The following is a 13,549-nucleotide window of genomic DNA, read 5'->3' as shown; positions in this document are numbered from 1 at the left end:
CACGTGCAACGTAGTAGATTAGCAAAGAGAAATCTAAACTCTAATCTGTGCATCATTAACTGTATTCACTCTTGCAATGTTAGCTTCTTTTGTAACTTGCATTTCTCATTAAAAATGTTTGTAAGACCTTGCATTAAATGCATTTGAAAATAGACATTCAGATGTTCGTTGGCAAGGGCAGATGAAGTGTGATCAAGGCATTTGTCTTTATGACAGCATCTTGCCAATCTAAACCTGGACAATGCCACCCCAACATCCTTCTTGTTACTGTTCAGTATTAAATAAAGCCTCCATGGTCCACCTCACACCACTTCACTGGCAGGAGTATGAATTACTGTAGCAGGTGGGCCAATGTGGTTTTAAAAGCAATGTAATACAATCAACTGTACAATATCAGATTTCAAGGAACGCAAAAGACATCTAGAGCAGAGGCTGATCCTTAAGCAATCCTAATATTGGCATTAAAGTGTTCAAGATCCCACTGGGACCATTTTATCTTTTGACCCCAGGTTTTAATTGAAACTTTAAACAAAATATATTACCTATTTAATGCAGCTGAGCTGGACTCCGGCCTTTGTAGTGCATGTTGCCATGCCAAGCAAATTAATCTGTGTAACCTTAGCATGTACTTTTTAATTTACATGAAAGAAATATGACATAGAGAAAATAAATACCAAGCCAACCCTATACAACTTGTTGAATAATTATTTTGATTCTAGTTTTAGAGTTTTAATTTTTAGCTGTTTTGGGTTCTTTCAAGAAAAAGAAAAATGAAAAGGTTTTACTTCTTGGTACAAAGCCACAGAAACATATGGTTTCCTTAGCTGAGTTGTTGCACACCTGGCAAAATAAATCACAGCAACAGGAGACCAAAATCTACCCTGCAACTTTTCATATGCACAAACTTAGAACATCTGATGCTGGTCTTCTGGTCCTGCCTTTTGTACCATGAATAAAATGCCAAGTCAAATGGATGGCTTGCTTCTTGAGGCCCAATACTTCTTTTTCCTTTAAGAGGCAAGTTACTTAGGGTTTTAAAGGACGAGAGTCAGCCAGGCAGGCTGGCACACCGGAGGAATGAGTCACTGGGCCTGTCAGAGCAAAAGGCCAATAGAAGCAAGGGCAGGAAAAGAAGTGTAACACAAACAAGGAAAGCAGGTGGTGTAAAGGCTTAACACTGCTGGAGTGTTAATGCTACTGCACTCTGAGCACTGGAGTTCAAACCTTAATTCAGTTTAAACAGTTCGTCTCCTGTTTATTCTCTTTCTAGTATGTCATCTACACCATACGGGGGAAAAAAGCTTCCAGAAAATCTTCAATGAAATGATTGAATAATCATTAAAAATTAGAGGAAGCACTGTTTTCTTACATCACATGCCAATATCTAACACTGAACCAAGCAGTGCAATTGCCAGAGACTCAGAATACATCAATCACAACAAAAACTGCAGTACATAATCCTCAAACTGTATTCTTGGCTTTCATGATAAGCCGTGAAGACTTTTTCCACACATAAGGAGACAGAGAAGGACCCTTCCTTCCCGAGCAGACGGGCAGCAACTCCCCAGTTTCTCCCCCTTCCTCCCCAGCAATGAGCACATGGTGAGTGGGCACAGCTCAGAGTCAGGTTCATGCAGTTCCAAGCACATGAGACAGGACTGTCCTATTTCAGTTCCTCTAGTCTCCCTTTTAAAGGCAAGAAGTAGGCAGACAACTTTATGTAACATTGTTTATCAAAGAAAGTGTTATAGTGAACGTGTTTAAAATTTTATCTTGAACATCAAAACAGAAATAAACAATCCGGTCAGCCTTCTGGTGCCCAATGACACAGTATGAGCTGCAGAGCGGATGCACTCCTGATAATGGATGTGGTTGCCTTGTTCTCCTGTCACACCCGATGCAAACAGATGACTGAATAGGTGTTTAGGATTTATCTCACCCAACTTGAGCTAACAAGTCTAAGCTAGTCATCTCAGCTCCTTTTACAGAAGTATGCTTGCAGGGGATTATCTGTATAATCTAAAATAGATGTCTAAATCAGATGAGCTTAATTATTCCCCAGAGGTATCTTTTTCTTTCCACACTATTTATGTGAGTGTAGCTACTGAGCTCTGTCTTGTCACCTAACCTTTACACTAGGAGAGACTAACCTAATTCAATGTGTCTAACTGCCATCATGTATGCTCTTGGACAGATGCATCCAGGACAGCTTCAAACAAACCAGCCTGAGTCCTGCTGTTAATAATGCTGCACTGTGTTCAGTTCGAGTCACTACCCTACTCTGTATGTAGCCTCTTGGATTGCCTCTGCAGCATAGCCGACATGCCACACCTCAGCAACTAGTGAGAAGCCAATTCTGGTTTCCCTGCAACAGCTGCCATCACAACAGCAACCAAAATACAAATATATGCTACGTTCAGGGTAAGTTGTACTTTACACAGCTCCATAATACCCTGTTGCTCTTTGCAATAGGCTGAAAGGGGCTAAGGTAAGCTCAGATGACCCTAACTTGTTATGCTGCTAGGACATCCACGAAGTGCCGGTGGCTGCCTAAAGGAAACAGAAGCCAGGGCATGGGCTAAGCAGTGGAGGGAGGAAGTGTAGCAGCAGCCAAGCACGAGCAAAGGACTGAGCTGGTCTTTGTGTTCACTATTGCTTTGTGACTTAATAAATGCAAATCCCAGGAACAGAGTGAACTTGGACGTCATGGACTGTGCTTATAAAGGAAGCTGAGAAAGGCCTCCTGAACCTAAAAAAGTAACCAATAGGCAAAAAAGTAAAAAACTAAAGACCCTTATAGGTCATAGTCATTCTAAAGGGAGCATCATTTACGGGAAGAGACAAAGGGTGGCACAGGCCTGTTTTGTAATGGAACAACCATCGTGCTAGAAACAGCATTGGTTTACTTTTTTCCAATTTCTGTACTTCTTAGGAGCACTTTTATCAGAATTATGAAATATTTATCTGCACTAAAGAGGGCAGTCAAACTTTGGAAGGTTTGCTGGAGCACTGCAGTACTTCAGCAGTCACTACAGGACACCGCTTGTAAGCAGAGGCTTAATTCACAGAGTGGTGACTGTTGATAACCCCACCAAATTTATCAGCAAATGCTGATAGATAAAACTGATAAAACAATAGTTCAGCTAAGACTCTCTATGAACAAAAGTACATGAAATAATCAACTTACGCCTTTTAGGGACTTTAGCCATTTGCATTAATCTGATAAAGCTCAGCATTCAGGGAGAAGTAACTCTCCACTGAACTGTATGAACTGGTAAGGAAGTGTTTATACTATTATTGACATTAGATACTTTGTCACTGTGACAAGGGAAGTACTTAATTTAGCATTTACAGAGATTTGCAAACACATAGCATCAGTTACAACTACAATTTTAGAATTTTTTTTTCCCTATGCCCAAGTACTTGTAAGGAGCTAATAACAGATGCCCTTCCTAAATAAGCAGAGAAGACTGAGAGGTACCTCCCTTCAACAACTGTGTCAAACCAATTGGTATCAACCAACACATTCCCTCGTATTTTAGGCATTAGGAGGGGGGAGAAAAGCCACAAAACCCCACATGCTTCTTGTTGATCCTAATTGTTTCTACATATATTTTTAATTGTTCTACTTTGAACTACTTTAAAGGCATCTTACATCCTTTTCTGTCCCAGATAGGAGCTCACAGAGTCTACTGGGCCAGATGCTGAGGTTGCTTAGCAGAAACACATGCCCTTTCAGAGAGAATTCCACTTAAAAGCATCTCTGGAACGATGAAGAACCTGCCCTCTTGTTTACAGATCTGAATACTATAAATAATAATTCATATTATCGTCTTTCTTTTATCTCTTTAATGTAGCCTGTATAAGGATGTGATGAAGAATATGAGGAGCTGAAGTGAAAGTTTAAAAAAAAACAAAAAAAAACCAAAAAAACCCCCCAGCTAAATTAGTGTTTCTTGCAGTACTCAAAGGACTCTGCTAGAATTTTGAAGGACAGATAGACTGGTCTTGGAAGAAGAATTCTCTCATTGTAGATGTCTAACTAACAGTACATCAGCTGGGAAATAAGATTTTTGGCACAACCTGCAAAAAAATCCAACTGTCTATCTGGGCCTGTTTGGACATCTTGTTGGTTTACAAGGAAATTTAACATCCAACACCCACACTAGATTTTATGTTATAATCAGTCTCACTCCATTTTCTATGAAGTAAATACAATTTCTCCTCAGTTTCAAAGATGACTAAATGGGAGATGCATTCTAAATGTAAAAGTGCTGCATGGGCACTCCTAAAGATACCCAGTATCTAACAGTCTCATCGTTTATTGTGCCTTATCCAGCATTGCAGTTGCTGGCATTTAAGCTCTGAACCTGGTTTGGCTCGCATCTGCTGAAGGCAATTATTTTTGTTTTTATTAGCTAATTCATTTGAGCAGCAGTTGCCTGGCTAAGCTCTTTCATTTCACCCTGCCTGACTCCTCAAGTATGTTTCTGAAGCACTAACAATGCACTTACCCATCATGTTGTATAAGCTCTGTGGTGCAAACTGTCTTGGCATTTTCTGTATTGCTTCTTTGTAAACCATAAGGGCATCCTGAAAAGGGACACGCAAGTGGGACAAATCATCAGTAAAGCACCAATTTCAAAAGCAGTCTTTCACATATAAAGTAAAACCAAACTATCTTCCTTCCCCAAATGAAAGGTGAAGGGAGAAAGAAAACACATTGGCGTCATAAATATCACAGAAAGTTCACATTTCTCATTTACAAAAGTTTTACCAAATTCAGTGAAGCTTACTGACAAGAGATCAAATTAGTTCCAATATTGCAACTCTTTTCCCAGGTGGAAATAAAAGGAACATTTTTTGAAAACCCCTCAATGACTCATGAGTTTATAAACATATATAAAATTCTATAAGCTGTCAGAGAATATGGAATAATACCAAACTGCAGACAAACGACTTTCTGATGACTTAGCTACAGTAAGTGAGCTAAAAATAAAGAAATAATTGTCTACTACCACATAATAACAAAACATAATCCTTACAACTGAAGTCTGCTCCACAGAAAGAATGAGATGGACTATAGTGTCAAGAATGCCAAAACTTGATTCCCTTCACAAATGTGCTGTGCCTTGAATTACTTGATCACACATTTATGATTCATTCAGCACTTAGGATGCTTACTGGTCAGTCTGTTAGCTCTGCATCATTTTCTACGTCATCCCATCAAATAGTGGCAGCTTGTGAAGGCTGAAATATGCTTGAAAAAAAATCTAAGTGTATGATCAAATCAAGCTTGGGTCAGACTGCAATGACCACCAGGCAGAAATCTGATGGTTTCTATACTTAAGATCCCTTGCACCTTCCAGGCACTGCACTCCAACTCTACACTCTGTCGGCCATGCAGATAAGATGCTGCTTTTCTCTTATCTTTATGGATGTATTAGCTGTCTGTGTCTGTGTTTTAACCAATTAGTAACTGCCACCTGACAGAGCTGGATTCAGCAGACAGATGACAGAGAATCCACAGAGCTTGTGCGTGCCTAATCTTAAACAGCTGAGGTAACTGTTGCGGTCAGGAAGAGTTATATGGATCAAAACCATGTATCACTCCTGCTCTGAAGTATGGCTGGCAATGCAAAGAGAGAATGACTTTCTTTCAAATACTGCTAAAGGTCAAAACTCAAGCAAATGTCCAGTTTTAGTAATTTCATAAGGGAGAACGGAGAGGAATCACAACAGTCACATTTGCACATGTAAATGAGATGGGATGGGTTGGGTGCAGCGTACGGTTACATTACAAATATCCAACCCACTTCAGCACTTAGGTCAAGTTATCTGAAAATAGCACATAATGGGATGTTTTTAATCACTGAAGTTTTGAACTGTTCCAAGTAGGTCTTATTTTTGGAGACTAAAAGAAACCATAATTGCATTTTTTCAACTAAAGATAGACTTATTCTATTTTGAATTAAAAAGCCAGTACACTTTAGGTTGGTTGGTCTGTAATCAGGTTATATCCTTTGCATACCAGCCATGGGGACAAAGCCAAAAAGAATGAATTAACACATATCAGATGTGACCATTGCTAATGTTGACTCTGACATCAGAACATCACACTGCTAATTAACATTGTCACACCTGTGGCTGTAGAGAATACTCTCTGTAGAGAATGCTGATCTTGATTTAGTGAAATTCAATCAATTTCTGCCTGTGATGTGTTTTGAAAGTATGGATGGAAGCAATAGGTATTATTTATGTATGAAGATTTTATCAAGGTTTTATCATGATATTGTAGACAAATCTGGAGTCTCACCTCATAGTGTCCTTGTTCATGAAAAAGTTTTCCTAAGTTATAAAGACAGCTAGTAACAGAGCTTTTATGAGCATGAGGATCTTTCAAATTTTCATCAGGGATCTCTGAACACTTCAGGAAAGTCCTCCTGGCTTCCTCTGTCTTCCCTTGGTTCATCAGGATGATACCAGTATTTAAATAGGCAGCTGTGAAGAGGGAAAAAATGTTATCTTTTAATGGGATTCCATTACGTTTTATCTGATCTTTGTTTTACTTCAAAGTAATATCTGAAAGAGATCCTATGGTTATCTAATATGGCTTTTGTATAATATAGATCAATCACTGCTGTAAAGAGGAACATATAAGAGGTAAAAGTTCAGAGACAAGGAAAGGAGAAAGAGGCTACAAAGGCTGAAGAAGGAGGGAACACTGGTTAGGCAGGGTGCTCGGTTTCGTTCTTCTTATTAGGACTGTATCAAGCATATAGTGTCATTGCTTGAAATGTTACAAAAAATATATACATATGTTTATACATATATATGTGTATCTGTATATATACATATATAGAAGATTTAATACTTAAGCTACAAAAAAGTCAGCAATCTTAAGAAGCACCCACTTAATTTTGGACCTGATCACTGGCAACATCGTATGGATTATTTCCCATTTCCCCCAGGCAAGAAAGGAAAAATGAAAGGACTTCAAAAATATTTGTATTGTTCACTCACACCACATACCATAAAAATCAGGGACTGGATGCAAGAAAGAGAAAACAGGAGCCTGAAAATTTGGGCAGTAGCATCTATGGATCACCACCCCAGATCAGAAGCATTTTAGGTTCTAGCAGTGCTGCCCAGTGTTAACTCATTATCTGCTTTTTCCCTGCACCACATTAAATGTAGTTGTTGACTAGTAAACACTTGCTCTCAACTGAAAAGTGCACAATTTCACCTTTAGCTTTCCAAATGAGAAACTTCTGAAAAAAAAGGAAGTGTTATTAAAGAGTAGGAAGATTTCTTTAAAAAACAATAGTCAATATTATGCAAGCTTGTATAGTTGAAATACTTACAAGCTAGTGTGGGTCTGCTACCAATTGCCAGTTTATAGTAATGCAATGCCTCTGAAAACCTGCTGTTTTCCTGAAGTAGTAATCCTCTGCATAAGGACAAAAAAAAAAAAAGAAAAATAAAAGAGAGAGGGAGGTTACTGCAAAGAGTAACTTCAAAATAAATATTGAAAACAAAACTAAGGTAACAAAGAAAATTATGCTGATTGGTATTTCAGAGCTATAACACCTCTGCATGTTACTAACAATTCAGTGGGAAAATTATTTTGTGTGAAAACAGGATTAATTCATAGACAACAGGTGCATCCATATGGCTTTAACAAAGCAGATATTAAATGCAATAATTTTGGCTTTCTTGAAAACCAGGAGATTTATTTACTCAGTTGAGAAAATGGTAGACTGTGAGACTTTTGAAAGCGGACGGAGTATGGTGGAGCTGTTTGTAACTAAGTCATTAATGTTTAGCATGTCTTTTCTTGACTTAAAATAAGCAGATGTTTTTCAAATGCACAATAAAGTTAACCATCTAACACTTCACGTGTATTACCTTAACCAGTACCCTTGTTGAGCAATTTCACTAGATTATTCACTGTAGAGCTAAGCACTTACATCAGTTCAATTTTTTCCTGTCTTCTTTCTGCTCCAAACAAATATAATAACTGAAGAAGTATCAAAAATTATACCAAATTCTTCCAGTTCTCAGTTAGTTTCATAATCCATGGGCTTTAATTAAAGCTTTTAAGACAAGCATCCTTGTGAATTACAATTTAGACCAGCCACCCACATATTTCTAGAGAAATAAGTGGTCTGGACATCATTGACATGAACTCACAATTGTATACTTAAATGAAGGCTCAAAGCATTACAGTGTTCCCAAAGTTTTAGAAGACTGAAAAAAGCATATGCAAATACATTAAAATCACAAGGATTTTAAAATCCTTAAAAATTAGTAATTTCAGAGTGCAGACTCAGAACTTATTATCCAGGGGTAGATGTCCCTCTTCATATACCTCAAAGTATCCAGGAAAAAATAAATATAGATATTTCTTTTGGGTGGGAAGGTTATCATATCTATTTGTAGTTTCCTTAAGCTACAGCTATTTTCTCTTCTTCCTCTACGCTTTTATCTGCTGATAGCTTTTCAAACTGCAAAGAGCTTGGATTTTTTCCCTCTCCAGTCTCTAATTAGAGAATTTTTTTTTTTCCCCTCCAAAACCCCAGGAAAACTTTTTGAATTAAACCAGTAGACTTCAGGGGAAGAAAAGAGCAGGGCAGTTCGCTAAGGAAGTAACCACTGTCTATGTTGTTTGCTTCCTATTATTGGGTTAGGATTTAACAGAATGGGGGAATATATCCTCTTTTTTTCTCTACTATCTATCAGTACCATGTGGCTTCACTTTTGAAACTGTCTCTCAACTAACTTTGGATTAGGTAGTAAATCACTTTTAACAGAACTTACATCTAATTGGTACTAGCAGTAATAGGAGCAATGAGGGAATAGCATTTAGGATACTTTTTGGCATGGCACCAAGGTTTTTAACTACTGTCAAGTGTCTTGCAGGTGGCAAGAGGTATGATCGTCAGGATAGTAGTAAGATTTTCCAAATTTTCTAGAACCTGAATTTTGTTACCTCTAAAAATTCTTATAGACTGTAATTACTCCAAGGAAAATTATTATTATTTTTATGATATTTTGATCTAGTTTTCTATTGGTAGCAGCAGAATTAACATAAAAATAAATGAGTTGCATGGTCTGACATTTAAGCTGCTGCTTGCTTTTTAAAAAACCAAAAACATTCTTACATGCAATTTTGGGACAAATTTATCAAAGAAATTCCATTCTTATTTTAGTACTGGAACAAATAATTTTACATATTAAGAGAAGTAATACAGTAATTGGTCAACTTGAACAAAATAAATTACTTCAGGTAAGTGTGTGACATTTGTGCTTTTTTGGATTAAAAGAACTTTTATTTATAATTATTACCAAATTCATCTTCTGTGTTCACTACATGCTCTAGTACTGGCACTCTTGATTAATTACTTGATACTTTAAGGTGGGGTTTTTTTTCTACTCCTCTTCCAGACTGTCGTGGTTTAACCCCAGCCAGCAACTAGGCACCACCCAGCCGCTCGCTCACTCCCCCCTGGTGGGATGGGGGAGAGAATCAGAAGAGTAAAAGTGAGAAAACTCGTGGGTTGAGATAAAGACAGTTTAATAGGTACAGCAAAGCAAAGCAAAGCAAGGAATTCATTCACTCCTTCCCATGGGCAGGCAGGTGTTCAGCCATCTCCAGGAAAGCAGGGCTCCATCATGTGTAACGGTTACTTGGGAAGACAAAACATCATAACTCCTAATGTTCCACCCTTCCTTCTTCTTCCTCAGCTTTATATACTGAGCATGACATCATATGGTATGGAACAGCCCTTTGGCCAGTTTGGATCCACTATCTTGGCTGTGTCCCCTCCCAACTTCTTCTGCACCTGGCAGAGCATGGGAAGCTGAAACGTCCTTGACTAGTATAAGCTCTACTTAGCAACAACTAAAACATCCCTGTGTTACCCACACTATTTTCAGCACAAATCCATACTAGCTATTATAAAGAAAATTAACTCTATCCCAGCCAAAACCAGCACACAGTCTTTTTTTCTTTTAAAAGTTGTTCCATTAACAGACATTCTTTCTCTCTCTCTCACACACACATTTATATATATATAAACAAGCTGCTCAGATGCAAGATTGAGTGCTGAATTCCAGCAAATAACTAGTGTTTTATTTCTATTTGTTATGAGGTTTGGTAGAAGAAAAAGAAGAAAAAAAAAAAGAGGATATAATCTAAAAAGCCTTGACAAGGCATGAAACTGCCTCTTCTCCATGTGAAACTGGTCCTGATTGATCACTGGTTTTCCCTGTGGCTTCTGACAGCACAAAAGTAACTAGATTTATGAGTCTCTAGTTCTAGTTTCAGATTAAACAAAGTCAGGAAAAGGCTTAAAGGCTTTTAAAATATTAAAAAATAATATTTTTTGTTGAATAAAGTTAACACTTAAGGGGTACGTTTCTGAGATATAACTGGCTTGGATGTTCACCTATGAAGGGATAAATAGTTATTTAAATAGATAAAAAGTTGAGATTATGTACGTTGCATTAAACTGGCAAAGCATTCCTGAATTTACAGTGAATGTTAGAAGAGTTTAAGGAGCAGATATATTTTACTTCCAAGATGAAAAAAAATCAGATCTTCTCTAGCTTTAAGCTCAAACAAAATGCAGGCATCTAAATACGCTCACCAGCCTCTATCTAATTACTCACAAAATGCAACTAAAACTAAAACCAAACACTTCAAATGTAGTTATTGCCAAAATTAACACTGCCTGTGAAATGTCCTACTTCTCTTTTTAGAGCACGTATTATAATCCCACTCTCTAACTACATTATTGCTCACTATTAGTTCCACAGGTCTACTGTCTCGTTCACCACACAGAAGGAATATAAATGAGCAATAGTTCACTATTTGCCTCTGTCTCCAGTTTCTACAAGTAAAACACCACCACCTTCTTATAAATATCTACCTTTTGAGCAAAATACAAAATAAGCCCCAGAATCAAATAACAAACTACTGTTTATTTCAAAATCAGTTCAAGAAAATCTGCAAGTCCTCAGGTCCTACATTCTCCTTTCCCTTGCTGCATTTCACAGCATCTAAGCCATTTCCAAGACAAAAATGGTGCTGATTTTCAGCTAGGCATTACATCTGAGAGGCAGACCTGAGGTTCTGAGGAACAGCGCAGTTCAGCCTTGCTACCACATTGCTAAATCAGTGGACCTGGGCAGTGGAGACAGCGGGGCCGGAGAAGGAACAGCAGCCCAAGGGAAGGGCTCTGAGAGCAGAGCAGGGATCTCGTTCTCGAGGCTCTCTGCCGGCTGCTCCAGCAACGCTGAGTTCAGGCAGCAAGTCCCAGTGATGCCTCTGAAAGCAGCTGGCCTTGAAAATTTTTCACCATTGTCAAGATGAACATGGAACAAGGAGATGGGCTCAAGTGAGGAATATCTGAAGGAAGCGTGTCCTTCACTACACGGTTGCAAAGAGGTCATCAGAGCAAATGCTACCAAAAGGCTCTGTTCAGCACTTGAAGTTCTTTTCAAAGCAGCTGAGAGGTTGAATGTAATTACCTTTACAGTCTGTTTTATATTAACAACTCTTCAAAACAAGATTCAGCTGGAAGTTTGATTATATATTCTTTCCTTCTCCTTCAGAAATAAGTGAAGTATGGGTTATTTTGCCACAGAAACGCTTCTTTTTTCATTGGAGTTGACTTTGGAGTCTCTTTCACTTCAGAACAGAGGCCAAAGACACAAGAGGAAAGTTCAATATGCCCCCTATGTCTTATTTTCATGTGCTTTAGCATTTACTATCTTCCAGACAGAGAGTTTTCATCAAAGATACTCAAAATTACCTCTAAATCGCTAAAAATAAAAGTGAAGTGTCTTCATAAAGATACAATAAGGGCAAAATTTGAAATAAAACTTTTCTATGCCATTCAACTAGAGAATTGCAAAACATCCTTCAAGCAAACTGACTATGGTTATACAGAAAGAAGTTGTGGTGTCATAAGCTGGGAACTAATAGCTGCATAATTACTATAGTCAGCTAAGCTTGCAAGAAATGAGCTGACTAGATAGAGAATAGAGGAGCATGGACAGAGCAGATGAAGTGAAACCCACAGGTGGTAACAATGAACGTCCGTGACCTCCTTGAAGTTCTTAGCATCTGTTTGTTCAGCCCCATTTGATAGTCTCAATTCCTTCCTTCCTTCCTTACACAACCCATTTCCCTCCAGTTTATTGCTAGGGTTGAAGTCAGAAATTGGCACTGGCAGATGGAGTCTGTGCTTCCTTGTCTACTGGCTCTCAAAACTTTTAGATAAAAAATTAGTTCCTTTCCACTCGCCTAGAAAGGACTGATAACGGATTAATGGCAGTCTGTAAAAAATGGCAAACTCTTTCTAAAATAGGTTTGGTGCACACATATTTCTGTCTTTTTTTAGCGGGGGGGGAGACTAAATGCTTAGCCAAAACTTTCCAGTTTGGCTAGTAAATTTGTCTAATTGCACAATCAAACAATGTAAGGTTTATTTGTCATGCTTATTACTATGCTTTATTACATTGAAGACATAATTAAAAAGTTCAGGGTGCATTTGTAAAACTCAACAAATATATAGTTCTAGTCCATTTCCTTTTAAAGGAGACAGTCGATTTTCATCTCACATTGCCACTTCCTTTGTCTATAGGAAATGCAGAAAAAAGAAAATGCTTGCTCTGAATGACCGTCTTCCAGATGGAGTGGAAGAATGTGCCTCAGCTGGAGTTAACAACTTGCAGGCACTACTCCAGTAGCTCACCCCTCCGAGTGGCTGGGGCAGACAGCTACATAAGGGAGTTCTTCCTATAGCCAGGAGTGGATCTGTTCTTGACATGCCTTTCCCCTTCTTTGTTTATACTTCAAAATGATAACTGCGCCTTGGAGATCGCTGACAGTGGGGAGAAGGAGCAGACAGAAAGAATACAAAAGCAGCGATACAGCGATACAGTGCAAAGCCAGTGGTGGAGCAGAGCAATTGGCATGCGTTGAGTACGTACCTATCTTTTGTGGTTATAGAGACACAAATCCTTCCTTCTTCTTTATGCAATGATGAACAAAGGAAAGCACATCCTTGAAATAAGGATGCTTGATACAGAAGAGTAAGCTCAAGTGATAAACTTGGACAAAGAGCTTAAAGTCTTCTGGCACTTTTTAATAAACTTTCTACAGTTGCTAAGAATACCAAGCTAAATAAATAAAAAAGCATAACCCCAAAATGCCCCCCCAAAAACCAAAACACAGGACCAGTTGCTTCAAGTTTGCAGTTCCAAAACGTCTTTTTCTCTCCAGTTCACCTCCCAGTTGTAAGGCAGATAAATTAAAATGTTAATTGAAACATACAACTTCTGTTCAAAGAAAGGTTACTGATGTAACTGGGAAAATGTGAAATCTGTCAGATGGAGGGAGGGTGGGGAGGAAGTCAGTGGCTCCTTTAGCCTAGTAAGACAAGTACTGTGGAAGAATAAAGTTTCTCTCTAGAATCACATGAGGATGGAAATTACCTGGAAAAGAAAAAGCTACTTAAACCATAGGACACAAAGTAAA

General features: G+C 38.2%; 1 protein-coding gene across 2 annotated transcripts in view; it reads right to left on the bottom strand.

Annotated features, from left to right (window-relative positions):
• TMTC2 (transmembrane O-mannosyltransferase targeting cadherins 2) overlaps positions 1-13,549 on the bottom strand; it is a 265,687-nt gene that overhangs the window by 75,529 nt on the left and 176,609 nt on the right. For both annotated transcript variants that reach the window (XM_075496382.1, XM_075496392.1), the window contains exons 5-7: positions 7,365-7,450; positions 6,317-6,501; positions 4,515-4,593 (exon numbers count right to left, since the gene is read on the bottom strand). In XM_075496382.1, coding sequence (XP_075352497.1) covers positions 4,515-4,593; positions 6,317-6,501; positions 7,365-7,450 — 350 coding nt within the window. The remainder of the gene's footprint in view (positions 1-4,514; positions 4,594-6,316; positions 6,502-7,364; positions 7,451-13,549) is intronic.

Source organism: Mycteria americana, chromosome 1 (genome assembly GCF_035582795.1).
Source record: "Mycteria americana isolate JAX WOST 10 ecotype Jacksonville Zoo and Gardens chromosome 1, USCA_MyAme_1.0, whole genome shotgun sequence".
Classification (NCBI taxonomy): Eukaryota; Metazoa; Chordata; class Aves; order Ciconiiformes; family Ciconiidae; genus Mycteria; species Mycteria americana.
The sequence above is the reverse complement of the archived record's forward strand: the minus strand, read 5'-3'. Positions and strand labels throughout refer to the sequence as shown.